The sequence below is a fragment of the Osmerus mordax genome, chromosome 19, assembly GCF_038355195.1.
Source record: "Osmerus mordax isolate fOsmMor3 chromosome 19, fOsmMor3.pri, whole genome shotgun sequence".
In the NCBI taxonomy this organism is placed as follows: Eukaryota; Metazoa; Chordata; class Actinopteri; order Osmeriformes; family Osmeridae; genus Osmerus; species Osmerus mordax.
This window is the reverse complement of record NC_090068.1, coordinates 11,668,146-11,695,955: the sequence shown is the minus strand read 5'-3', so window position 1 is coordinate 11,695,955 and position 27,810 is coordinate 11,668,146. Positions and strand designations below refer to the sequence as shown.

The 27,810-nt window shown below is 46.5% G+C and overlaps 2 protein-coding genes across 5 annotated transcripts in view; one reads left to right on the top strand and one right to left on the bottom strand.

Moving 5' to 3' along the window:
• tmlhe (trimethyllysine hydroxylase, epsilon) overlaps positions 1-27,810 on the top strand; it is a 133,985-nt gene that overhangs the window by 44,655 nt on the left and 61,520 nt on the right. The window lies entirely within an intron of this gene.
• On the bottom strand, positions 66-26,430 carry gabrb4 (gamma-aminobutyric acid type A receptor subunit beta4). Of its 3 annotated transcripts, XM_067256795.1 has the most exons (10): positions 26,351-26,430; positions 24,776-24,870; positions 10,377-10,444; positions 8,122-8,342; positions 5,838-5,920; positions 3,953-4,090; positions 2,573-2,725; positions 1,715-1,971; positions 796-885; positions 66-419 (listed from the first exon to the last, which is right to left on the bottom strand). In XM_067256795.1, exons 1-10 carry the CDS (start codon positions 26,428-26,430, stop codon positions 66-68), a joined length of 1,539 nt encoding a protein of 512 aa, XP_067112896.1. The 3 variants fall into 3 exon arrangements, with proteins under 3 accessions (XP_067112896.1, XP_067112898.1, XP_067112897.1); XM_067256797.1 differs by lacking the exon at positions 796-885 and having other exon boundaries at positions 26,351-26,406; XM_067256796.1 differs by lacking the exons at positions 796-885; positions 26,351-26,430 and having other exon boundaries at positions 66-415; positions 1,717-1,971; positions 24,776-24,848.

Genomic DNA, 27,810 nt, shown 5'->3' with positions numbered 1-27,810 from the left:
AACCGTATCAAAGCCAATTTAATGTGCTCTCAAAATATGGCCCATGATTCCTAGTAGGATACACATCAATTCACGTAGTACAACCAGTAGATTAGGTTGAAAAATCCAAAGGTTATGGGGAAAATGACCCGGGACCACTTGTCAATGGTGCTGACATCAGCCAGGTTGGGGATCTTCAGCTTGAGCTTGGAGGAGCGTCGTCGTAGGCGACAGTTGGCACGGGTACGCATGGCTCCGCGGTCCAAGGACTGGTGGCTAAAGCCGTCCCTAGGGGCCATAGGCTTCCTGAACTGCACCCCTGAGCTGTCGAAGGACATGACCGAGTTCCGCGAGTCGCTCACGCTGCTTCCGACGTCGGAGGGCATCACTTCGTTGTTCATCTCCAGCGTGGTGAGCAGGATGTTCCCGTACGCGTCCACCTATCAGAAGGAGCGGTGGAGACAGGGTGTCAGAGACGGAGGTATTGTGATGTCACTTCCCCCCCCCCCCCTCCCCTTCCTGTCTGCTTAAGCACTGTGTCTCCTCCGCCTGGCATTCCTACATTACAGCTCTTATAATTCAAGCTAAAGCAAATGTAATGATGATATGAAATGTCATTTTCTTCATGCCTCTTTTAAAAAAGATTTCTTAATTATACACACTTTCCACCATTTTGGCTTAAAGACTATTACATTTCTTTCTCACTGTTGAGTCAGTTGACACAAATTAATTGCATCGCTCTATCAATCTCACTATCAGACCTCAATTAAACTGCTGCGAAACAGCACACACTTTATGATTTCTAAATGCATGTACCCCAACTTTTCTTTGTTCCTCGAGATACAGATTTCTCCGCTGTGTATATGACCTGAGGGTGTTGGTTTGAAACGGCACGGATATGGAGTCCTTGCAATGTGAAAAAAAAGTGAAGAGAACATTAAAACGCCTATAAAACACTGACAATTAAGCACATTTTCTAAAAATACAGAATGCATAAAACATAAGGTTAACAAGAACAATTTAGCATAAGCATGGCAGGTCATATTTCCTACACAGGCAACGAACTTCACTCAGTCTAATTGTTTTAGAGCCTAAACCCGGGAGTCAGGTGGCTGAGCGGTGAGGGAATCGGGCTAGTAATCCGAAGGTTGCCAGTTCGATTCCCGGTCATGCCAACTGACGTTGTGTCCTTGGGCAAGGCACTTCACCCTACTTGCCTCGGGGGAATGTCCCTGTACTTACTGTAAGTCGCTCTGGATAAGAGCGTCTGCTAAATGACTAAATGTAAATGTAAACTCATTGATTCCCTGAGCAAATATTTCTCTACAATCCTCCCGCCACCCTGCCATTTTCAATGTAAGCTGACAAAGGTTGTAAAATGCAACTCCTGTGTCAAGGTTAGACTGAATTAAGCCCACAGCATAAACATAGACAACACCCTGATTGGAGAATGAAAATGTTTCACACAACTACCGAGCTTGATGAGCTGGTACCTCCATGAAGAAACACTACGCTCGTTACAAAGTCAGGGCTTGAATAAAAGCAATGGAGGATGGTTACTGAATGCATATCTCGTGGAAAGGTGGCATCAGTATGCTTGCGAAAGCTTGACTTGGGGGAATACGTTTGCCAGATTCTTTGAGAAGTATAGATTTGTCTTGGCAAAAAAAAACTCTTTATGTAAAAAACAAACCAAGAGAGCATGAGCGGAGGAAGGAGATGTGGGGATGCAAACCTGTTCCCTCAGGCGCTTCTCTTCGTATCTCGGACGCTCGTTGTTGGCTTTGTTCATCCTGTCGTTGATCTTCTTCTGCTGCTGGGGGCCTCTTCCAAAGAACACGTAATTAACAAAGGCATATTCCAGCAACGCCAGGAACACAAACACAAAACAGCCCATGAGGTAGACATCGATGGCTTTCACATATGGGATCTTTGGGAGGGTCTCCCTAAGGTGGGTGTTAATTGTTGTCATGGTGAGCACCGTGGTAACACCTGAAAAAGGCAAACAGAGAACGGCCATTAAATCAACAGAAGACACAAGCCGGTTATTTGATTTGATTGGAATGTTGCATTTACATACATGCACCCATATGTACATGTGCCAGAGTTAGACTCAGAGACTTGAATCTCACAAGCAGGATTGATATTGTTCAAGATCTACGAAAATGAATTCAGATAATTGTGTTTATTTATTTTATTACCATCTTTATGACATCAGCAACTCAACCGATATGTCAATATGTTCTTGAACCATCGAAGAAACCTTCAATTAGGGCCACATTTGATGAGAATAAAAAACGACAACTAAAAAAGGCATCAAATCAATGACTAATTATAGGAAAACCATGTGATTAATGCCGTTCCATGATCACCCCTACTCTGACAGCTCTAATCATTTGCGACGGCACAAGTTCTCCTCAATCGGTGTGGGACCACCGTACGGGATCTTGCTGCTGTCAGTTGTAACAACGCCGTACGACAGCAACAGCAAGTCACCGCAATGACACGGCAACCTTGTGTGAGGAGCGGGAGCCGGCCCCGCCAGCTGTGTACGGCGGGAACGCCACAGAAGGCGGCGGCGGCGGCGTCTCACCCAGGGCGACTCGCGCCGCGGACGCATCGTAGTTGATCCAGAAGGACACCCAGGAGAGGATGGTGATCAGGATGGAGGGCATGTAGGTCTGCAGGATGAAGTAGCCAATGTTCCTCTTTATCCTGAAACTCAGCGACAGCCTGGGGTAGGACCCTTTTACACAATGAGAAAGCAGAGGATGGAGGGCAGAGAGAGAGAGAGAGAGAGAGAGAGAGAGAGAGAGAGAGAGAGAGAGAGAGAGAGAGAGAGAGAGAGAGAGAGAGAGAGAGAGAGAGAGAGAGAGAGAGAGAGAGAGAGAGAGTGAGAGAGAGAGAGAGAGAGAGAGAGAAAGCAGAAGAAACACATCAGTGAAAACAAGAGAAATCGAGGAAGGGGAGAAAAGAATCTGGCACAAGTTATGAGTTCCGAAGTCTGCACTTTGACAATGCGCAGGGTAGTCATTTCTTCATTTGTTCAGACGGAGCACTTAATTTCCCCAAAGCAATGGATTCCTTTCCAGGGACAAGTTCGATTCCAATTAAACATGGCAGAAAGTCGCAAACACGGCAGATTTTCTGCAACCCCCCCATCTCTGCAGGCCTCGCCAGCCTCCCTTGGAGGGTTGTCACAGAGAGCTGCTGTGTTTTTCTCTGTTTAGCACTTTTTCCGTCTTCTAAACATCACCTAAAGGGGATTTAAAAGGTGCGTATGGGAGACCACATTATCGCTATGTTAAGTCTGGGTGGGAAAACCAGATGTCCAGGACCTGGCAGCTGAGGCCATGGCTACCTCTATTGTGGGTAGAGCTCAGTGGTTAGAGCAATAGGATGCAGATCAAATAGTCCCAGGTACAACAATCCCCTGGACTGTAAGTAGCTTTGAAAGTAATGGATGAAAGAATATGTTGGCTAATCAATAGTATAATTACTGTTATTATCTCACACAGATAGCTACTCAAAATGGGCTGAAGTTTGGACATTGTATTTATTGATTACTCAAACTGCAGCACCAATAAGCTGTAAACGAGAAGGAGGAACCTGGATATGACCTATCCATAACCCTTTATATGAAACTGCAAGGCACAATTACATTCAACTTCTCACCAATGCAATTAAACACCTTGATAATGCTGAATATCTACATCTTATGATTCTATGGAATATTACAGTCTGAAAAAGGTCCTTCCAAAACTAGTTATGAAGCGGAAGCAAATAGCTTTCCAAATGTGTAGGTTTATATCAAAAGGTTTAGATTAGAGTTCGGACATGCCACAAAGATAATGGATTTCCATTCAATCGACCAAGCTCTGTAACACAACACCGCACAACACAGTGATTTTGACGCAAAATTTCAGTTTGTTTTCAACTGAGCTCAGACCCGGTGCTTGTTGCCGTTTCTTACCTGTGGTGAACCTCACCTCCCTGGATACCAAGCGCAGCTCCACGATGGAGAACTGAGGGAGCTCCAGCTTGTCCACTCCGGTCACGGCCGTGTCCCCTCCTTGCCAGAAGAACACGATGTCATCTGTTGTGTACCCATCTGTTTGAGGGAAGGAGGTTGGGAAAGATGGAGGGAGGGATGAGTGTAGGAAAGGAAGGGGGGATGGAAGGAAGGATGGAGTGAGGGATGAGAGGGAGGGTAGTAAGGAGGGAAGGGTGGATGGAGGAAAGATGGAGGGGGGTGGAGGATGGGAGGGAGAGAGGGAGGGGTGGAGAGATGGAGGGAGAAATGATTAAGAGTAAGGTTCAGTCCTGGTCACATTTGAACAATGGACGACAGTCTGTCAGGACAGTCAGACAGGACAGTCAGTCAGGACAGTCAGTCAGGCCGATGCTGTTTCTCTCCTTCCCCCGTCAGGTTGTATTTCAGTCTCAAGGGAGGCGCTGCGAAAGTCCACACTCGAAGCTCAGGAGACATGGATGTCAAAGTGTGACCTCTAAGGCAGATTTATGTAGTGCGGTTCAAGCGATAGGCTACCCTCACACACTCTCACCCTGCAGTGGATCCACAGTATTCATGCCTGTACTGTATTTCACATTTAACTGCTTCTTTGCTGCCGCCCCTGTCCCAGCCAGAAGCTTGTCAAGAGCCATACTCTACACAGGATTCATCCCATTTTAATCTCTCCCTGAAGCGGGAGGTGATGGAACTTATGCATTACCCCTTGCCTAGCCCTTAATCTATGATACTGCGGGCCACTGAGAAACCTTCTCGCCAACACATTCTGCCTCCCTCAAGCATCATCACTGGAATCAGTCATTAAGAAATGTTTCATATTCTCTGTATTATTGGCAAAACATTGACAAATATTTATACTACCACAAATATGAAAAACAACTAATATTGGTGAAAATGCTATTGAACGCAAACACTGGTAGTATTTAGTGACCAGCAATCATGTTTATTGGCTAGTAGCAGAAGCAAAAACTGGACGTCGAAGACCAATCAGGGACATGCTGCTGTGATTTCTATTTACCTTAGCATGTGTCTACTTGGCAAGAGCAACCTTGCTGCTCCATATGGTGGTGAAGATGTGAGGAGAGAGATATCCATGTTCTTCATTAGCGTCTCTGTGACAGGCACGGTTCCTTGGCTGGAGCCGAGGTTTAAATATATTGAGCCACATCGAAGTGTTGAAATTTCAGCAGCACATGTCGATGGAGTCATTGGCCTTTGAGTTAACACATCTATAACGGATGACACACCCTGTCTCGGATGCCAATAACGCTGCCAAACAGCTGCCGTAAGAAATCCATATGATTATAGCTGCAAACATTTGCTGCATCAAAACCACCAAGGAGTCAGGTGACTTTTTGACAAAGCTGCTGCAGTTCTGGGCCTCACACCTCGATTTAGGGAGTTCACACTGTCTGCCTGAAGGAAGTTATGTTGGATAACTGGGGCGCAGCGTCGAATGAACACTACACAACTAAGTGCATGACATCTTATGTTATTCTTGTGTATATTTCCTGGTGAAAAAACAGTTTAAGTAGTAAAAGTTTGACTGGAATATGGATTCAGTTTTTTAATGAAGTAGATAGATATGTGTAAAATGTCTATATTTTCTTTCAATCCCAGCTGGTATCTAACTGTGTCTCAGAAAGGCTGACCAGTGAGAACGGCAGGATGACATTCATGAAGCGAGGCTTGAGGAGCCCCAGAGCTGTGTTGACGGTGTGTGTGTGTGTGTGTGTGCATGCGTGTGTGTGTGTGGGGGGGTTACAGGATATTAAGTCTACAGAGGAGAGGGCTGGAGGGTGTGAGCCGGTGCACAGGGTCCACCTACAGCTTTCGATTTCTAGGGTGCAGTTCTGCTCGTCGAGGGGGTACCTCCGCAGGTCCATCATGCAAGCTGCCGTGGTGGTTATTCTGAAACACAAGACGGGAGCAGAGACACAGAAGGCCCAGGGAGGACCGCCGTTACCTTGGTAACCTGCACAAAAATCACAGCGCAGCCTCGACTGCGATATGTGCATGTTTGAATGAGTAATGTACAGGAACTGCCTCGTGCCAATAGGAGGGGGGGGGGGGGGTAGACACCCCCAGCGAATGCAGTGGCTCTCAGGCAGGTACTAAACACAAGCCGTCTGAGACGCGTCTGCAGCTGAAGAGGATGTGAGAAGGAGCTTCTCTCCCCTCCATCTGTCTTGCTGTTTAAGACGTTCCCTTAATAGCTGTGGTCACCTCTTAATGCATTTTTAATGAATGAAACGCTATTAATTTACGTTGGTGAGGATGTCTTCTGACTAAGGCGAGTAGGCTCAAAACACAGACAGAGGTCTGAATACAAAAATGTGTGTTACACACAGAGAGGGTGCTTAGTTTTAGTGCTCACACAGGCACTGAGACGTTAGGATTCGTGGTTGAACTGCAAACTGCAAAAAGCTGAATTTCAAACATCTGTACCTCATTCAAACCTCCCAAAACCCAATAACAACACAAATACAATGAACACCTCTACCCTGTCGATAACATTAGATGTAGAAAACATATTTGCACTTGTAATACGCATGCAAGTCTGAAAGCGGGACTTTCCGTTATGTAGATTTGTGTTACCGCCAGGTGTGTTGATAAGGGGTGTATGCATGTTTTATATTCAATTTCTATACATCCACTGGCCCAGCAAACCAGTCCTGTTTACAGATTAGTTGTGTGGGAGTCTTTGGCACTAACTGAGATATTTACTAGTGCAGCACATTTTAGTAATTAAATTTGTGCTGTTAAATCATACCAGCTTTCGATGCTTTCGGTCCACTTGTGCAAATGAAATAGGGAGCTCATTGGTTTGGCTGAATGGAAAAAGTAATTGAGTTTCAACTCATCACCTCTGCGTGTCAAAGGAACCGCCAAGTTCACAGGGAGAGTCTGATAGATACACGGTTTGTGTTTGTACAGTATGTTACGGGGGGGGGGGGGGGGGGGGGGGGGGAAGAGGGGAGGGTTGGGAGTAAGTTTGACTTTTTACAGAAACTTATTTCACATTCAGGATTTATGACTCAAGATGGACAGGTCCATGCCACACCTCTCATAACCAAGCACCTGTACTAGTATATATCATTTCTTTAACCAACTTGTCTTTCGAAACACGCTTGACTCCCTTTCAACCATTCACATGACCCAGCAGATTCCTCTGTAAATTGTTTGTCCAAGAAAAGGATTCAACCAAGTCCAGGCCAAGGCCCAAGCCACAAAGGAATCACCCAGTCCTTTGTGATTTTTGATCTTAAACTAACTAAACGGCATAAACATTTTCCCACAGCGGACGATCCCCATCTCTCACATCTTTACAGCCCAGGCTTCCTGAATGGCCTCAGGTTTCACCCTCTGAGGGAGGCTCCAGAGCCTGGGCCCTGCCAGGCAGCAGGGATGCACTCTGAAACGGCCCAAGGGTGCCTGCTTTCCCCCAGCAGGATACTGCTCTGAATGCCTCCCTCCAGGCCTCCTCGTACTCGCTGGCTGTCTAGTCTGTTTCATTGATGAAACTGGGACATTGAGGTGCTAAGGGGATTAACTCCTTTCTGCAGCGTTTTTTTTTTCTTTTTCTTCCTTTCTGGGGCAGTAAACTGTGTCTGGAAGATGCACCAACCACTCCTGGAGAGAAGGGAAACATCTGTGTGGAGTTTTGTGCCGTTCAGATTCCAGCAACGACACACAAGCGTATGGTTCAAATTGTTCCGCTTCTAAAAATGAAAAATAATAGCGAGAGACATGGTAAAAGTTTGGGATTCTTGACAAAATACCGTCTGCAATTGTGTTGGAGTTATATGAAGCTGGTTGTTTAGCGGTGGCCCCCATATGCAAATAACATTTATAGCTACATTTAGACTAAGCTTTGAAACATTTGAGAATGGGATGTGCCCTTTGGAACCAACCAACGGCACTGACCATAGAAGCGTGACATAACTGAACAGCCTGTTTGTCTCTCCCTGCCTTGTATCGTTACGTTTCACAAACAATATAAACGTTTGTTGTGGTCTGCTCCAGAGTTTTTTCTTTCTTCCTGAGGAGGAGTCAGGGGAGTGTCAGGGGTCGGGGGTCAGGGGGCATTGTGACAGCGTAGCAGTGTTTACCTGAGTCCGTACAGAACGGTGCCGTCCGGGTGCAGACGGATCATCCTGTTCTTGACCGTCACGCCGTGCAGAAAGGACTTCTTGTCGTTCAGGAAGTAGGTGTCTGGGAGCCACAGCTGGTCGGCCACGCGGTTGTCCAGAGTCAGGTTGAGGTCCAGCTCGGCGTAGGCCAATCTCTTGTCTCGCCAACTTTGCTGGAAATACATTGTGATGGTGTAGTCCTGAAATACAGAGGGGGGGGGGGGGTATTGTCAGATCAAGGGGAAGCTCAGTGGATAGAGCATTTGACTGCACATCAAGAAGTTGCAGGTTGAAATACCCCCTCTGGGCGTGGCTTTGGATGAAAGTGTCTGTGAAGTGAAGTTAGCGTTGCATTGTGTGCGTGTGTGGACACAACATGTAACCAAGGACACGGACACCCCTCCCAGTTGCCCCCCGAAAAGTTAACTTTTTGATTTGTAAAAATCCCAGAATTTCTGCACAAGGGGGCTGTGTCACCCCCACAAGGGACGAATTAGTAATTTCCCAGTAAGCAGGCTACTGAATCATGACGATCAAATGAAGGAGAAAGCGTCTGACCACCAAACGATGACCCAATGCAAACGAAACAAGCTGAGAGGAATGTTCACCCTTTAGTTGAGGGACTTCTCCATGGCTTGCTGCTATTTATAGATGTGCCAGGGCTGGAATCCTCTCAATCTTTGTGTTCCATGTGTGCTGGTGTGTCTGGTATACAGCAACACTCTTCAGTAACCCATGCAGCATTGGTATGCCCTACGTTTGGTTTGTGATGACACAAAATGTAACCAAGATACATCTGTTTGCTCTTCTTCATGGCCTAAGAATATGCAATTAGAGGGAAAATCTCTCTCATATTGTACTTTGAGTGCATAGTTTTTCTTCAAAAGATAAAGTGTTCTTGTAGAATACGCTTGACTGATGAGGCCAGATATTCCAGGATTTCACTGTCAAGTATTGAAGATGCAAGTGAACCAAAACGTACATTACAATTCAGAATAGGAGCTAATCTGAGTGGTTATTCAACTGGACATAAAGTGACCTACATTTGAAGTCGTGCTCTATGAAAAGTGTATTTCATGTTTTCCACAAAAACATGTTTTGCAGCAAAACATACTTCATAAAATGTTATGAAAAGAAAGATGTCAGTGTCCCTTTACATGCCGCTTCCACCAGAACACTTGTGTTCCTCAGACAAATGACCTATGTGTGATCTATCGTGGCTGACTGGTATTATGCTTCCAACTATGACGTCTAACAAGACATGCAGGGCCTTGTTTAACCACAAACAAATGCAACAGCATCCCTGCTGAAGATTATTTTATTTTTTTGGGGGGGGGGGGGGGTTCTGTCATGGTACACAGGAACTTTAGAACCCTTCTTCAGTCTATTCTCCTCTCTAACTGTCCAGGGAACCAAATAACATAAAAAGAGATGGAATGTGCAGTTTCCTTGCAAACAACAGACTGCAAAGAAGCACTTTCAATAACGTCAAGAAAGATTACTCAGAGTGCCTTCCTGGCTCGCTCATGAAGATGAAGAAAACTGCTTCACACACGAGTGACTAACTCCAACAAATTAAGAATAAATTCTGCCTCGGAACCAGATGAAAATCCTCTAGTGACTTTAAATGGCGATGTTGCAAGGCGCAAAAACACTCACAAACCCCAAATCTTTTACTTATGAACCTGGTAGTGACCGTGCCGCATTGAATACGATTGAGAATAAAATGCAGTCGCAGGGAGAAAGAATGATGTCATGGCTCAGTCACCAGCCATATTGTCTTCTTGACTCAGTCGACTGGGCTCAATATAGCAGAGCTTCAACTAGCACAAGTTAGTAAATCAAGCTGAACATGTTGTCCCAATATGTCTGTCGTCATTTTAGATCTGCTTGAACCTGCATGAATCTGCCAAGTAAAGGGCCAATTGAAATGTGAAATGTTTTAAAAAATGCAGTTTGTGTTATTTAGTGACTTAGTGAACAAAACCAGGGACAGTTATCGACAAAATAGCTAAATAATAGGATGACAGCACATGGCAAATGTATGCACTGTGTCAAAGCAAAGTATTGTGAAGTCTTGTTCCAAAGAATGGACACGTCTGTTATTGAAACACTTTGGGACAAAGCTCATCTAATGTCGATAAATATCTTTCAAAACATATTAAAAACCAATGATCCTGAAGGGCTGAGCGTGAATGGGTGTTTCACAGCAGCAAGGGAAATGTTACACTCACCATGTTTACTTCCGAGATGGAGTCGATGCTAGCGATGTTGATGCTCATTCCTACAATGACTGGAGGACCTGAGGGAAGATAACAAGAAGAAGTCAGGCTACCAAACTATAAAGATATTCTGCATCATGAGGTAGATTTTAGACAATGTTTACAAGATATTTTAAATAATGTTTCTTATCACCATGGCTTTGATCATGATGACACTACTGCCGCCCTTCTAGAACTTTTTGCGTGCAAAAGTTTGTCTTCATCAGACTGCAGGTGTTTCACCTTCACAACATCTGGTGATAACTCACGGTGCCAAATCCAGAGCTCAAAGCAAGGACACTCCTCCCAGCTGCCCCCCGAAAAGTTAACTTTTTGATTTGTAACAATCCCAGAATTTCTGCACAAGGGGGCTGTGTCACCCCCACAAGGGACGAATTAGTCATTTCCCAGTAAGCAGGCTACTGGATCATGACGATCAAATGAAGGAGAAAGCGTCTGACCACCAAACGATGACCCAATGCAAACGAAACAAGCTGAGAGGAATGTTCACCCTTTAGTTGAGGGACTTCTCCATGGCTTGCAGCTATTTATAGATGTGCCAGGGATGGAATTCTCTCAATCTTTGTGTTCCATGTGTGCTGGTGTGTCTGGTATACAGCAACACCCTTCAGTAACCCATGCAGCATTGGTATGCCCTACGTTTGGTTTGTGATGTTCACCATAACTATGCACAATTAAAAAGGGGAAAATAATGTAGGGAATCCTACATCCAAGAGAGCTAACCAATAAAAAAAAAAATATGAACTTGAAGCCAAACAGGAGGTGCAGCACCAATAGAAAATCAGTTCTGTATTCTTCAACATTCTGACTTTCAGGTTGTCTTGGTAGCTCTTCCATTGCCTCTAACCAATCACATCCTCGAAGGCTTCCTGCAACAGGGTGTCTCTTCCTGCTTCATCAGGTGTGTTGCATTGTGGGAGTCAGAGATTTGTACGTGTGATGTGAAACAGTGTCAGTAAGCTCTTTATAAAGGCTGGCTTGCCACCATCCGCAATGTTTTCTTAGTTGCATTAATATTTCATAGGTCGTACTCCCCCCCCCTTCCCCCTGAAACACAACAAAAACAAACTAAACATAGCAAGGATTTTTGTAGTACAATGATGTCTGGCGTTGAACAAAAGATCAGTGAAATCACACCAGGCTATGGGGGTGTGACTTGTCCTCTCCTGAGAGGAAATGTAAAACCAACAAAGACAGAAGTAAACCACGCAAGTGAAAATAAAGAAGAATTTCAGTGGATTTCGTGCTTTTTGGTGCGCTACAAAATTTCGACCAGTTAATTTTTCAGGCCTGTCTCAAACCCATTATTGTTGTTTTTTTTCCCCTCCCTCTTTCTTTCCTTCACATAATCCAGGGATGAGTTCTGAACGGACAGATCTGACAATTACCATGTTTCTCCAAATACTGGCACTGAAATATTAACCAGCACTTGACTAAGAGTGCACATCTCCTCTCTATTTTCTGTCGTCCTATTTTCTTCCCCCCTCTTCTTTCTGCAGCTACCGTGTTGACACGGCAACCTACCTCTCTCTTAAATGCCCTGTAGCTTTGTCATATTCCCTGACCCATCTCTTCAGAAAAAAAAAAAAAAGTGGCTCTATTTTCCATTGCGCTTTGTGAAGGCAACCAGTAACAATTTTCCCCTGAGACGTCAAAGTACATTTGTAAGGGCTGGTTGTAAACAGAAAGCATCCAGATCTCTCTCACTCACTCAAACTCTTACTGCATATTTTTGACTCCGCTTCATTGAAACAGAAAGAGAGAGAGATCTACTTTGCCATCATTTCTTTCTCAAAATAAAAGCACTTACCTGCAGCTTCAATTCTCAGGCTGAAATGATTCACTGCTTCACCAACAGTAGCTCTCTCATATGTCAGTTTTTTTTTATCATCATAAATCTTAATGTTCATATAAACATGAACTACTTGATCCGCATTGTGTCTTTTACTGTGTATGTGTGTGTGTGTGTACAATGAATTACAGTGTGTGTATGTGCGTGTGTGAGAGAGAGGGGAGAGATAGGGGAGGACGGGTGGTGACCAGAGCCAAGCCACATCTACTATTTGCAATTATCACATCAGAGTGTGTCAGCACTTTCCAGTGCTTTTCCAATAAGCTGCATCTAAGCCACTGACTGTTGTGACCCGCTACTGTGTTCGCACATCGAGCACTGACCTCCCCGAGTACGGACCGCGTCCGGCGCAGCCTGATAACTCGCCTGAGTATTGACAAGGCCCGCCTTCAAGGAGTGCGGAGTATCAAAAAAATACTCTTTAATAAAGTCAGGCTCGAGTCCAACCCTGCGCCTGCTATTCAATCACCTCGGCTCACGTAAAAGATTTCCTGATCTTTGATAGCCTGCCAGTCGGTTCTTGTCTCTGATCCCAACACACTGCCTCCTGCCAAGGAGACTCTGCTCCCGACAGGAAGGAAAACACGCTCTCCCACTTTCATTTAAATCTCAACACAGTGAGAAGTGATCATCTTTATCCTGCAGTCTACCCTCGTGTATCCAACCGTCGCTGCTTGCAACTATCTAGTATACGAATCATCAAAAGAACTCTTAACAACACCATACAATATACAAGGCCTTAACAGTCAAGGCATACCACAGGACTACATCTGGATCCTTTTGAGATTAATATAAAAACATAGAATGACAAAACAGGACTAACACAGCACAAAATCGCTGTGCGTGGATCAGATACACCACACTGTACACCACACTGCACCACACTACACCACACTGCACCACACCACACTGCGCAACACTGCCACACCCACACAGACACACAACCCCACACACCCCCGCACCACACGCCTTCTCTCCACTCGCAGCTCTGCTTGTCCTTCTGCTGTCTCCATAGTTTGTGTTTTTCGGCTTCTGCTGAGCGTGTGCTGTTTCCTGGAGCCGGCCTGTTTTTTACTCTCACCAGCCAGATGGTCTCATTGTTTGTGTACGTATCTAAATGACAAATGTAAAGCAGGTGGGTGTCTTGAGGTGCTGAGTCCGTTCACGCTGGTGGGCCCAGGTCACTGGAGTGCTGACGACAAGCTGGGGGGGGGGGGGGAGTGGAGGGTATTTTTTATTCATATGCCAACATGTAAGAAGAGGCTATCATGAAAGTCCTTTCTAAAAACAATAAAGATGCAATGGTGTGTGTGTGTGTGTGTGTGTGTGTGGGGGGGACACCATCACCTCATTCTGTCCCGTTCTGTCCGGGGAGAGATGCAGTGTTCTAACTGGGCTAGAGAGAGGGTGTGGATTGAGCTGGTTCAGTTGTTGATGATTGGATTAGGCAAACTTGCGTTTGTCATAGCTGTTGTCTGGTCAAAGCAGCAGGAGCATTCCTGAAGGAAGTACCAGGAATACCAACCGCCCCGTAATTGTACCGCACACAAAAAAACAAACGCAGAACGGACCACAGATAAGCCTTTGTTCTAGCGCCACCCATGACACCCTCCAGTCAGAACCAGTCTGAAGCTTCATAACCTTTGTGTGAAGGATCCAATCCGTCCGTGCCCCTCCTACAGCACCGCTCCCCTCGTTGCAGCGACGCGGAGACAAGGAGAAGCTTTTGATTCCTTGTCTGAAGCACACATCAACTCCTGCCATTGTTTCCTTTATTGTTTTAGGTGCATGCGCTTGCTAGACAGCGATTTCCTACCTGAGAGCTGAACTCATCGGCATATGGACTGTTGAAGAGGGAAGGAGGGGGGGGGTGTCTGTATGGAGATATGATAGTTACTCCTCCTTGGTATACACCGATTATGCTACATAGGATTATTTGCATTGTTGTGAGGTTTGTTTTTGTCATGTTATTTCATGGATGCTGTCAAATTGCAAATGGCCCAGTGAAAACAAAATTGCTGGATAACGCCACTGCAAAGGAAACACCACTCTGCCTCAGATATAGAAGAAAAAAATCTAATAATCGAGTCATTGCTTAGCAACAGAGGGTTCCATAGCAACTGTACAGCATTCTCATTCTAACATTACAAGGGAAGCAAAGAGCATTACATGCACAGTGTTGAATCTGCACTCGCTTTTGTATTCGATGGCCACGGCTATCATGAAAGTCCTTTCGAAAGACAATAAACCAGCAGACCAATACGCAGTTATGTTGCTTTCTTGGAATAAAATTAAACTGTCGTACTGTATATAAAATACTGTAAGACTAGTCTTTGTTACAACATCCTGTGGGCTTCTACTAGAGGATATATGATTGTTGAATTTAAACTAAATGTGAAGAAAACTATAAAATGTGTACACACCCAGCCTACCCTAGGCCACACCCCTCGCCCCACCGTTCCTACCACAAGCCACACCCACCCTGTCATAGACCAGTATCCCAGTCTACAGAAATTCAGGCAAAGCTTTATTGCAAAATATCTGTTGGAATCATTATTATATTTGGTCTTGGGATACGGAAGGGCTATGCTGGTGAGGCAACACCCCGCACCTCCCTCTAGGGGGCGCTTGAACAGGGGAAAGCCTGTTCTACACCATCAACCTGAGCTGCCAGGGGCAGCATCGCTGCATTTGTTGACATGGGAAGTAGCAGTTTATTACAAACCTCTGCCTCATTAAGTCATCTGGAACCACATGCTCGATTATCAGCAGTATCAGAGCAGACAATCAATTAGTCAGCGTTAACGTTTCAGCATCCTCTTCTTGAAAATCATCCTTATTTGTGTTATTATTAACCGAAAATTGTGGACAAGGAATTGGAAACAACGAACGGCCACAACATCACCGTTTCATTAACGACGAGGCATGCTATCGGCCAATCCTAAACCTCGGTAATCCCTCACTGTTTGACTCGGCGTACTGTACACACGACATGCCCTTATACGTTTACAACGGTTAAGATAACAATCTGCAATGAAGCAATAAACACTGTTCTGTATTAGCATGAGGGCGCCGTCGGGATCCATCACCTGGCGTGGGGAAGGAAGATCTATAACCAAGGTAACCAGGACTGATGACGCACCCTGAGGGCTGCTGGGACAGGGGGAGAGGGGTGGAGGGAGGCAGATCCAGCGCTGTCAGGTGTGGAGGGGTGGAGAGGAGGGAGACGGGGGAGGAGAGATGGAGCCAAAGGGATTCAATTAAGGGGAAAACAGTTGGTACGGTTGGGGAAAGAAACCCTGGTGAAACGATGCTCTCAGAGAAACCTGTGACTCCAGTAACCCCAGAGTTCAATAATGAGATGGGCTTTTAAGCATGCTTCCCAGCACTGCAGACCGAGGCATCAATCTCTGGATGCGGTAAATGAAATTTCTTTCCTTATTTATCTAAAACAATTGGAGAGCCGCATCCCGTCCTTGGCCGGTCCCTGTTGCCCCCCCCACTCCCCCCCTCCCCCTCCCCCCCCTCCCCTCCTCCCCCCCTCCCTTTCAAGGACGCACCTCCCATCAATCACAGGGGGGTGTAAAAAGGGTGGCGCTTGGGGCAAGAGGAGGAGAGTCGGAAACGGAAAAAAGCGCCCCGCACGCAGGATGGCCGGGCGGCGTGTCCGGGGACCTCTCCAGGACTGCAGGATCCAGTTCACAGTCGTTTCCATTTCCCTTTCCATCTCTCTTCCCCCACCCCCCCCCCCCCATCTCCTCCTTCTCCTGCAGTTCAAAGTTGCTGAAAACAACACTTTGAATTTGAAGATGAAGTACCTCCCATCTCTCCTCACCCCATACCCCTCCTCCCCCCTTCCAATCCCACCCTGCTCCCCCCTCAAACGAATACACACCTCATTTGACTCGGAGCAGAAAATGTACGAATCGAGGGGATGGCGGTGGGGAGGGGGTGGTGGTTGGGGTTTCTGAGTGCTCCTTCCTTAAGCAGTTTTGTCCGTGCTGCCTGTGCAATAAATCACTTGCTGTTCTCTCTTCATCAGGATAGATATCATTCCTGCTCGCCCCAACATCAATTCTACTGTTCTGGCAACACACTGACGTTTTCTGCTGAATAGGCATTGCTTTTCCTCTGACTTACAGAGGGCTCTCTGAGCCGTAGACATACAAAACAGCCCATCATTTAACATGGACGGAGAAAAAGATTACCTCCAATATGGTAAGTATGAAATATAAATAAATATAAAAGTGGTGGGTGGTGTGTGTTCTGCCATAAGGCTGCTACTCTCCTGCATGCATGAAACAAATGCGGGTCACATGCTCATTTACTGCTTGTCTCAGACACGTGCACTAACGCACACGTCAATTAAGGGGTCATATTTGCAAAGGACAAAAGAGCAGCATGGAAAAGACTGTCAATTAACAATATACAATACACAGTGTGTACGTGTGTCATAAACACAGACTGCCTGGCTGACAAGAGCTCCACTGGTCTCACAAAGTCGGGAGATTAAACGAAATTGGCAAATGACTCAAAAGGTCTTTTATAGAAGAGCGGCTTCCGTTTCGCCCTCTGTGATGTCATAACCGCGCCCCGACAACAACTGTCCCGGTTTGTCCCAGATGCTCGGACTGGCCCCATCAACGTCAACTGACTGACTCTGCTGTTTCACGGCTCCGTTTGAAAGCCTCCCCTTACTAATAAGACCGGGAGGCAGATGGGAGTTTGTTGGGCTTGACGGGGGAATGAGAACCGTCAAAGCAGGTGCACCGGTGAATGAGAGGGGTGGTGGACCAGGGGGTGGATAGAGGAGGGTGGATGAAGGAGGTGGTAAATGGGAGAGGATGAGGGAAGAGGTGGATTGAGTCTGTGGATGAGAGGGGTGGTGGATGAGGGGCGGTGGTGGATGAGAGGGGTGGTGGATGAGGGGCGGTGCTGGATGAGGGACGGTGCTGGATGAGGGGCGGTGGTGGATGAGAGGGGTGGTGGATGAGGGGCGGTGCTGGATGAGGGGCGGTGCTGGATGAGGGGCGGTGGTGGATGAGAGGGGTGGTGGATGAGGGGCGGTGCTGGATGAGAGGGGTGGTGGATGAGGGGCGGTGCTGGATGAGAGGGGTGGTGGATGAGGGGCGGTGGTGGATGAGAGGGGTGGTGGATGAGGGGCGGTGCTGGATGAGAGGGGTGGTGGATGAGGGGCGGTGGTGGATGAGAGGGGTGGTGGATGAGGGGCGGTGCTGGATGAGAGGGGTGGTGGATGAGGGGCGGTGCTGGATGAGAGGGGTGGTGGATGAGGGGCGGTGGTGGATGAGAAGGGTGGTGGATGAGGGGCGGTGGTGGATGAGAGGGGTGGTGGATGAGGGGCGGTGGTGGATGAGAGGGGTGGTGGATGAGGGGCGGTGGATGAGGGGCGGTGGTGGATGAGAGGGGTGGTGGATGAGGGGCGGTGGTGGATGAAAGGGGTGGTGGATGAGGGGCGGTGGTGGATGAGAGGGGTGGTGGATGAGGGACGGTGGTGGATGAAAGGGGTGGTGGATGAGGGGCGGTGGTGGATGAGAGGGGTGGTGGATGAGGGGCAGTGGTGGATGAAAGGGGTGGTGGATGAGGGGCGGTGGTGGATGAGAGGGGTGGTGGATGAGGGGCGGTGGTGGATGAGAGGGGTGGTGGATGAGGGGCGTGCTGGATGAGAGGGGTGGTGGATGAGAGGGGTGATGGATGAGAGGGGTGGTGGATGAGTGGGGTGATGGATGAGAGTGGATGAGAGGAGGCGCTGGTGGCGGTGATGTCTGAGGGATGAACTGGCATCGCGCCACAGCTGCGTCGGAGTATGTGACAGCCAGAGATCAGGTGGTCACAATCACAGCTGAACATCACCCACACACACACACACACACACACACACACACACACACACACACACACACACACCCACCCACCCACACACCCACACACACACCCACACACACACACCCCTCACCTCGCAAGCCTCTCACAGAGCCCCCCACCGTACCGGATCCTTTAACTTTGGAACGTCCCCTCGCCCTCAGCCGGAACCAATATCAGAACGTCTCCAGCAGCTTTACAGTGCAGCTCTAGTGTGACAACCCCCCAGGCCAGGCTTAGGGGAGGCACCTCGCACAGCTACAGCCACAGAGGAGAGAGGCTTGTGAATTAGCCTCCGTGGAGGGGGGAGGGGGGGGGGGAGGAAACGAGACACACGGTGTATTACACTACAGCAGTGACACCTGCACAGGGAGACCAGAGACCAGGATACAATGGTTGCAAGGGTAGAAACTGGGATGGAGATGCCTTGACAAACAAGAACGTTATACTAGGGGCCGGGCTGATTCAACATGGTCCTCTAGGGTGAAATTATGTTGGGCCAGAAACTAGTATGTTTAGACAGTTTTCTGTTCTGTTGTGTGTGTGTGTTTTTGTGTGTTTTCTTTTTGCAATAAGCCTGTCCATAACTGCCCTCACACCATGCATACAGCTATGTATGGATGGTTACCAGACATGTCATCGTTTTTTTTAGCATTAACCGATTTCCAAGACTGCATCGTTACATGAAAAGATCACAGGTTAATAATTAGAAGCACACACACACACATATCAGTGTGTTGGCTCTGAGCTCAGGACTCCTGAGGCCCAGTGCTGAATCCAGGGGCACGAGGGCCATGTTCACAGCACTGCTGATATGTCACCCCCATTTCAAGCTTTGTTAACGACACAAGCCGAAACCATAAAACCCATTTCAGCGGTGATGACAGCTAGATTTAAATTGGGTCCTCCAGGGGTATGTGTGTGTGTTGAGAGTGTGTGTTTGTGTGTGTTGAGAGTGTGTGTTTGTGTGTGTTGAGAGTGTGTGTTTGTGTGTGTTTAGAGAGTGTGTTTGTGTGTGTTGAGAGTGTGTGTTTGTGTGTGTTTAGAGAGTGTGTGTTTGTGTGTGTGTTGAGAGTGTGTGTTTGTGTGCGTTGAGAGTGTGTGTTTGTGTGTGTTTAGAGAGTGTGTGTTTGTGTGTGTTTAGAGAGTGTGTGTTTGTGTGTGTTGAGAGTGTGTGTTTGTGTGTGTTGAGAGTGTGTGTTTGTGTGTGTTTAGAGAGTGTGTGTGTGTGTGTGTTGAGAGTGTGTGTTTGTGTGTGTTGAGAGTGTGTGTTTGTGTGTGTTGAGAGTGTGTGTTTGTGTGTGTTTAGAGAGTGTGTGTTTGTGTGTGTTGAGAGTGTGTGTTTGTGTGTGTTGAGAGTGTGTGTTTGTGTGTGTTGAGAGTGTGTGTTTGTGTGTGTTGAGAGTGTGTGTTTGTGTGTGTTTAGAGAGTGTGTTTGTGTGTGTTGAGAGTGTGTGTTTGTGTGTGTTGAGAGTGTGTGTTTGTGTGTGTTGAGAGTGTGTGTTTGTGTGTGTTTAGAGAGTGTGTTGGGGGGAGGGGGCGGGTGGGGGGGTGACGGCTAAGCCGAGCTCTCTCGTCGCTTGGCACGGCCTCGACTGTGACGATGCTTTTTTTGCGACTCCGAGGCGAGATCATTCCAGTGAGTACCCCTCAGAGTGTCCCGAAGCCTGGCAACACACGAGTGACTCATGACCCCCGCTCCCGCGCTCCCGCGTTCCCGCGTTCCCGCGCTCCCGCGCCCAAATCAATGATGGCGGCAGAGACGGAGGCAGAGGGAGAGGCAGTAGCAGGAACAGAGAAAGAGGCAGTGAAGGAAACAGAAAGAGGAAGAGGGAGTAGCAAAAACACAGTAGGCAGTAGGGTAAGCAGAGGCAGAGGCAAATAAAGAGGCAGAGGCAGGAGCAGAACAGGACCAGGACACACTCCCAGTCACCCAGCACAAACCCAGCTCAGAGGAACCCAGACACTGCACAGCAGATCCTGCCCAGCCGTCAACATTAAAGCATAGGATTATTCATAAACCTAACACATTTATTAGCCAGGAAATCACCCTGGGGTGATAAAGTGTCGGTAAGAGTTCCGAAAAGGTCATGTGACCGGACCGGGCGCGACCTGCAGCGGAATAAGAACGTTCCGGGCCATCTGACGGAAGCAGAACTCCGGAGTGTTCCGTGGCGGGAGCCCTGGTCTGTGTCCCAGGGTCCTAAATCACCCCTCTAACGACTTCCCCCCCGCCACGGTCCTGCTCACAGCTGCCATGAGCCTGAGATATGTATGCCGTTCCATTAATATATAGCCCCTGCAATGTAAATTTCCATATAAATCAACTGTGTATGGCTACACCTTGTTAAAGTTTTTAATTCAATATCGCTATCGTCAGGAGCATATGTCGGCGTGAGAAGGGGTGTTGAGTTTACTGGGATAATTACAGCTGTGTAAACTCATCCATGACTCTGTTTAGAGCGGAGAACATGTTTCTGTACTCCTAACGTGGCTGTACTTATCCTACATGGTAACCAACACATGTGGGTGACCTGTCTGAGGGGATGTTTTAAGACATGTTTCGAAACTGAAAAAAAATTCTAACGATTATTAAACTTATTATTATTAAACTGCTCTCAAATTGATGAACACGACCAACAAATGGCTCTGAAAGTGTGTTGTGTTGTGTTTGTTGTGACCAAAAATATCCCTTTTTCCATCACAATCATAATACTGAGGCTACTAAATACACAAAATGACTAGCTGCTAAAATAGAACCTTCAATAACTTCATTAATATTGTGACATAAACCTTACAACAGTCACCACTGATTGATATGGCTATATGACGAGTATTAGGACCAGGCTACTCACTTACAAACATATTATTGTTCAAAATGATGGACTGACCAGTGGCAAGGGCAGTTTATTAATCATAATAACAAAAAACATCTTCCTTACAAGACGAGACAAATATCTCCCACATAGACTCCCAGAGCAGGGTCTACCAACAGAACAGAACAGCCCTCCTAAAGACAGCTCTGATCTGACAGCCATCCTAAAGACAGCTCTGATCTGACAGCCCTCTTAAAGACAGCTCAGATCTGACAGACATCCAGTCCAGATATTTCACGAGTAAACTGCAGCCACTCTCCAGTGTGCAGGCACCCCGGCCTCGCATATCATTTACAATCCGTGTGTGTCGTTCAGCCTGAAACATGAGTGTGCTGAACACAGGTGTGCATCGCTGGCTCCCTCTCACCCTCATTAAGGTGCAAAGTGAGCCGTCTGGGAAGTTCACTTAAGATTCTAATCATGGTGGCAGCGGCTGGAATAGAGACCTCTGTACAAGATGATTCTCCGATGCACAGAGATAGGCAGGCTCTCTTACAGTCTGTGTGTGTGTGTGTGAAGGTGTGCGCCTGTGTGCCAGAATGTGTGTGTTGTCTGTATAGTGCTTGTTGTGTGTGTGTGTGTGTGTGTGTGTATGTCAAGGAGAGAATCATTGGAAGAGAAATAGAGAGAAAGGCAGAGTGAACCATTGTTTATCCGGGAGACGGAGAGAGAGAGAGAATCTGAGAATGCCGGATAATGAAAAGGGCTAGAACGCAGAGAGAGGGAGGGTGGCTGTGTGCATGCGGACTCCTGCTCCAGCCGCGTCCGCATGCTCTCTGTGTCTCCCCGCAGTGACAGCCGAGGCGTGACACCCTCTTCCCCTCGTTGGAAATTAGACAACAATAACAAATTCATAAATTCATACGAAGCAGATCAATCACTGACAGAGGCCCAACACGTGTCCACATTCTCCTTATTTAAAACACGATGAATCTAAAATTAAACATAAATCAACTGCCGGGGAAAACATGTCCCTCAAGCCATGGGTGCCACATGCGTATTACTTTCACTAATTAATTTTGACCCTAAATGGACGCTGAAAGGATTCCCTGCACTTAGTACAATGCCTGAGTATGAAAAAACTAAGTAACGAGTCATCGGCTCGTAAAATCAAGATTGTCAAAAGCTGCCTTGATTAGTGAGATTGTAAGTATGGCGTTGCACAGATGGCCATCAGGAAAGTGGCCACATTTGGGAAACAACGGCTAATTGTGTTTAATTTTACAGCCGACTCTCGTGTAAAACCACACAATAGCAGAATGTAAGTGCATGCGAATTTTGACGAATCAGACATGATCTGGGGTTCTTGTCTACATTGAATCAACCCTCGGACGATATCCTGCACTGGCACAAGAAACACCTGGAGCCACAGGAACACCTGGAGCCACAGGAACACCTGGAGCCACAGGAACACCTGGAGCCACAGGAACACCTGGAGCCACAGGAACACCTGGAGCCACAGAAACACCTGGAGCCACAGGAACCAGACCCCCAGCAGAGCATCCCCGTCCTGGGCGCTTTGTCTGAGAGACTGCCCCAAGTCCTGAGAACAAAAATATCTCTGAGATCTCGACACCTCGGTGAGCTTTGTCATTCCTCATCCTCAGTCCTCCTCACCGGCCTGCCCTGGCCTCTCTTGCTGTGCTACTCATCTCTCTGGATGCCCAAACGCACCGTCAGGACATCCGGGTAGAAGATTCTGCTTAGTGCAGCCTCTTTCTCCAACTGATAGCACACTACATCCATGGGCTATTTGTTGAGAAGTCAGAGCCGAAGCCAATGATCCTAACAAACACCAAGACAGTAAAAGAGGAATACAGAGTCGTGCTACTGACACAGCAGTGTAGACCACGGGGAGAGAGAGAGAGAGAAACTGCAGAAAGCTGATTCACTCTTATTCAACGCGACTTTTCACTAACGCTATCCTGGACTGGATATGTCACGACGAGAACACTTGAAGTGGATATAAACACAAAAGATCACATTTCACTATTGCTTTAACTCGAAAAAAAAACTAAAGGAATCCTGGCAAACACTTCAGATCCATGTGTTTGAAAAATGCATTGTTAATAAGTAACAAGGCCCTTATGAGGTGCTTATTAATATTAGCATACATTAACAAGACCACAGTGTTAACAATATCAATAAGGCTTAAGGTTAGAGCTAGGGTTATGGTGAGAGTTAGTGTGTAACATAAGTGTTAGTCAATAGGCAATCAGGCCCTCATAAGATGCTTACTAACATAAGATTTACAACTTACTAAGGCCTTCTTACCTATGAACTAATGCTTACTCCAAGCACCTGGATCTAAAGGGGAGGAAGGGAGGCGATCTGCAGGGCAGGAGAGAGGAGGACTGGGGCTTGGAAGACGTAAGTCTTCCAGAGCTCTGTCAGTTGAATTCGGGTTTGGCTGGGAGATCAATGCTGTGGGGGGGGCGGGGGGGGGGGGGGGGGGGACACAACAGCATGGGGGGGGGACAGCACGGGGAGGGGGGGATAGCACATGCTGCAGACCACAGCAAGTCAGCTGAGTCCTGGAGCAACACCCAGGGAAACATGGGATTCAACCATTAAAACCCTAACCTCTCTCCACCCTCCCCAACGCCCCCTGGGACGGTGAGATCCCAGCGGATGGGTCCGGGCTAGACCCCCCCCCCCCCCCCCTTACGCCCCCTCGTCCAATTAAATCATTTCCCCTCGTCTGCTCGCAGGAGAGCCTGAGTTGGTCAGCAGTTGTGTCAGGATGGAAGCTGCTGACTGATGATGGAATTATCAGGAAGTGATGCGCTACAGCTTCCTGCCTGTGGGGTGGGGGTGGGGGTCGGGGGCCCTTTCATTTCGTCTCTGTGCGGGACACTCTGGCTAACTGTCCACCGTCCCGTCGCCGCGGAAACACACTGGGACAGCGCGAGAGATAGACTCGAGGAGGACAGGCCCTCCTTGCTGACTGCACCATTCTGGCCCTCAGTAACAGACACTTTGCGGCGAGAAAACATTGAAACAGTCGTGATCAATCGGAAATGTTCTGTTCTGCAGAGGGGATAAATATGAGTAGATGGAGAACACACAGGCACCCATACGTTTATAACAACACGTCTGATGGTTGAAAATACACAATCTTCTCTTCACACAAGGACAGGCATTTCTTTCTTTTAATGATGACAACATCCTAAAAATAGTTTTTTTTGTTAAGATGCACGGTGGTTTTAAATGTTGCTTAGTTTAAAAGGTAGCACAATAGCACACAGTGACAGCCTGTCATTAAAGACCCCACAAAAAGGAACCAATTTCAAAAGACATAAAATATTACCATACGGTTTCATAGAAAAGATTTCAAAAGATTATTAATTCGACAACATTTTCGCTGTAGTCTTCAGTCCACAGATTCATTATCACTTATAACAATAATGCTAGCAAACCCTCATCTTTCTCCTCCCTTCATGGCTGTATCCTTGAAACCCACAATTAGACTGCTTGTCTATATATCCTACTTCTGCTGAAGAAGCCATCTTCCATACCTATGTGGTGGTGAATATATCCCTAGCAACGAGGCAGTTCTGTCTCTAAGGTTTCAAACTCTTCACCGGATCTCGATGAGGTTTAAACGGGTGTCATGGCCAAACGAGTCTAGGTGGTTGATGAAGGACAGGGGTTCGAGGACAGGGGTTCGAGGACAGGGGTTCGAGGACAGGGGTTCGAGGACAGGGGTTCGAGGACAGGTGTAACCCCCCCCCCCTACGTACCTCCAAAGTCTGGGCGTAGACGGATGTCATACCCCTTTAGTAGCTTGTCCACCGTAGACTTGGCAACAGACATGCCGGTGTTTCCAGGGGTGGAGCTGGGAGACAGGAACACAAACGTGAGAACACTTCTTCCCCCCGGAAGGCCTAGTAAGCCATGGGTTTTTTACTGTTGTGTTGCTGCAGGTGCATCCACCTGGGCCTAAAAATCTTACATTTCAAATTATGGGATTTCATTACTCCTTTATTACATACTTAGTTTGGTCATGTGATCTGGACATGTACAGTCATTGGGGAAGCTGGTTGTCTAGGAGATGTTAATAAGACCACACCTGGCAGGCAACATGTTACTGCAAATTACTTAAAGTGACAGATTGATTGGTAGAATCAAATAAAAAATGTACAATTTTGAAAGTATTGGTGATAGATAATACTGAAATACCGATTAATCAGTGAAGGAAAATGAAGAAAAAGCTCAAATTGTAACCCAAAGCAGCCAAATCACCACGAAGCTGTCATTAAGGCTAATCAGAACAAATGCTATGGTTGAGGGCGAGAGTCTGTGAGTATTCTAATTAAAGCCATCGTTCCGCCTGTGTCCTGTCTGGACGGGATACAGGAACGTAATCGAAATGTCAAAACGTCAAAATGGAAGACCCAGTTTAGGGCCATGGCTGTTTGATTAAGGATGTCAGCTTCAGTTGTCTAAATCTAAGGTCTGAGATTGTAGTTTATAATGGTATCATCGTAAATAAATACAATGTTGTCGGCCCACTTGAGGATAAATTGTCTACCTTAAAAAATAAATAGCTTGAGGACGTTTTTTTGTTGTTCTAACCCTCTTCTCAGCAAGACGGTTACAGGTGCTCAAAAATACGCAATACTGCACGGACTTGACTCGAGGCGCTATTAATGGAAATATCAATTATAATGTACACATTTACCCAACTGTCAACACACAATGCCACTAAAATTAACAGACAGGCGGTTTTGTTTCACTTTCTTTGACTGATCAATGATGAATCGCTAGTAGTGATATGGTGTTGTTGATAGGGTGGGGGTGGGAGCAAATTATTATTTGCATTTTTTGTCGGTGGATTATTAAATCCTTGGAATTAATGTAAGAATATTCCTTAATAGTTTAAAATGAATAATGAGACGACCTAAACATTATGAACTCGTTCATCTATAGGGAATTGTTTTAATTCACATCAGTGATTGATCAGTTGCATGGCTAATTTAGACCTTGTTTCATCACCTAATTATAGGGAAGGAAACAGGGCAGGCTATTGAGATATATAATCGGATTGATACTCGCCCAAGCCAATTAATGGTTATATGGATATCTGAATAGCCTACGTTTTACAATAGGAGAACATGCACGCGCATATTTTGCACGCACATACGCGCGCGTACGCTACAGAATAGGTTTTAGTAGTTCAATTTGTGTGGTGATGTCGCTCTTATGTGGGTATCCTGAAAATGTGATTTAAATGTGGGGTTTTTTGTTTTTTAATATTAAGGCAATGGCCAACCCTTTGTGTGTCGTTGAAAAACATCTAGAAGATGCTCACTTACCTTTGAGCAAAGCAAACGAAGGACAAAGCCGCCAAAGCAGAGAAAATTCCACATAATTTATCTTCTTGAGGACCCAACATTTCCACAAATCCTTGTGTAGTTTCAATAATCCAACCGCCTGTTGTCCAAAAATAATTGTAAAAAACAAGTAAAAGAGCCAGTCAAAAGAAATGACTGTAAAAATATATACGACAGTCTACACCTACACATGAAGTGGCTTTATTTAAAAAAAAAATGCGTGTTTAAACCTCGTAATTGGTCCCAGCCGTTTTCCCAAGCTATGGAAATCCGTGCAGGTCACAGACCCCTTCAACCAACACCAGCAGATCAGACATCTTGCTCAAAATCCCCAACACAAGACTTTCAAAAGTGATGATAAGTAATCTTCCTTTAGATGGAAAATAGTCCGGCAATTAATGACAGACGCTTGAAGAGAAGCAGCCGTGTCTTGTTGATTAGATTGGCTGTTGCAGTTTCCCAGACCAAATCTGTGGAAGAGGCATGGTTCCAACAAAGCTCCGGCGAGAGAGATTGATCCACAATGTAGCCTGTGTTGTGTTTAAGGATTTGTTTTAGCTGTAATTGCTGTGGGGTAAGGGGGTGCAGTGGATAAAAAAAGAAAAAAGAAATCTTCATACCGTTTTCGTTGCTGATGATGTGGAAATGCTTCTCTCAACAAAAAGTCACTAACGGGGAAACGCACAGTGAAAAAATGCAATAGGTAATATCTGATGCAGACGTCAGAGACTGTATCACCCCTCTGGTGAAAAAATTGATACAGAGAAATATGGATGACCCGTCATATATCGGCCAATGTATGTATCACATCGGATTTAATGTCAAAGATGCTAACCTACTGAAGGCGTCTCCGTTGTCCAACCTTATCTGTCGATTGAATACCTCAACATATTCCGTTCACCCTCTCCTCGAGACACTGAGCAAATAATGACACAGACCTTAGAACACCCACAAGAGCCTTGGTGGAGAACGAAGAGTTAGAGATGGAAAATCTCTCTTATGATTTCTTGGGGTAAATAAAAATAATAAATGTGTTTGTAAAAAAAAATAGGCTACAGTTGGCTGTATGCTATATTTGACAGCTTTAGAGATATTCTGGCGACATCCTATCCATGCGCTGAATCGCTAGGGGACGGACCTGAGTGTCCATGTTCTCCGTGAAACCCATTAGAATGCTGCACGTGTGGGCCCGTGCGTTTTCATGCATTTCCACTACTTTGACCACATATTTGGAAATACAGACGCGCGAGCGCGCACACACACAAGAACACACGCACGGACGCACACACATATACACCCATATACACACACACACATACGGTGTCCGCCTTCATCCCCTTCCACCCTCATAAATAAATATTATTAAATTTCACCAGCAAGAAACAATCATCATCACCCTTGATGTCAATATGTGGCTAATATGCACATCACATGCAACCATC

Bases quoted from the DNA above. Each gene is read 5' to 3' on its own strand.
- gabrb4 (XM_067256795.1), bottom strand. From the start codon at position 26,430: ATGTTGGGTCCTCAAGAAGATAAATTATGTGGAATTTTCTCTGCTTTG. The intron at 5,921-8,121 runs GTAAACACTGCT...CTTGTGTTTCAG, and splicing joins ACCGTTCTGTACGGACTCAG to AATAACCACCACGGCAGCTT. The intron at 1,972-2,572 runs GTGAGACGCCGC...TGCCTTTTTCAG, and splicing joins CGCGGCGCGAGTCGCCCTGG to GTGTTACCACGGTGCTCACC.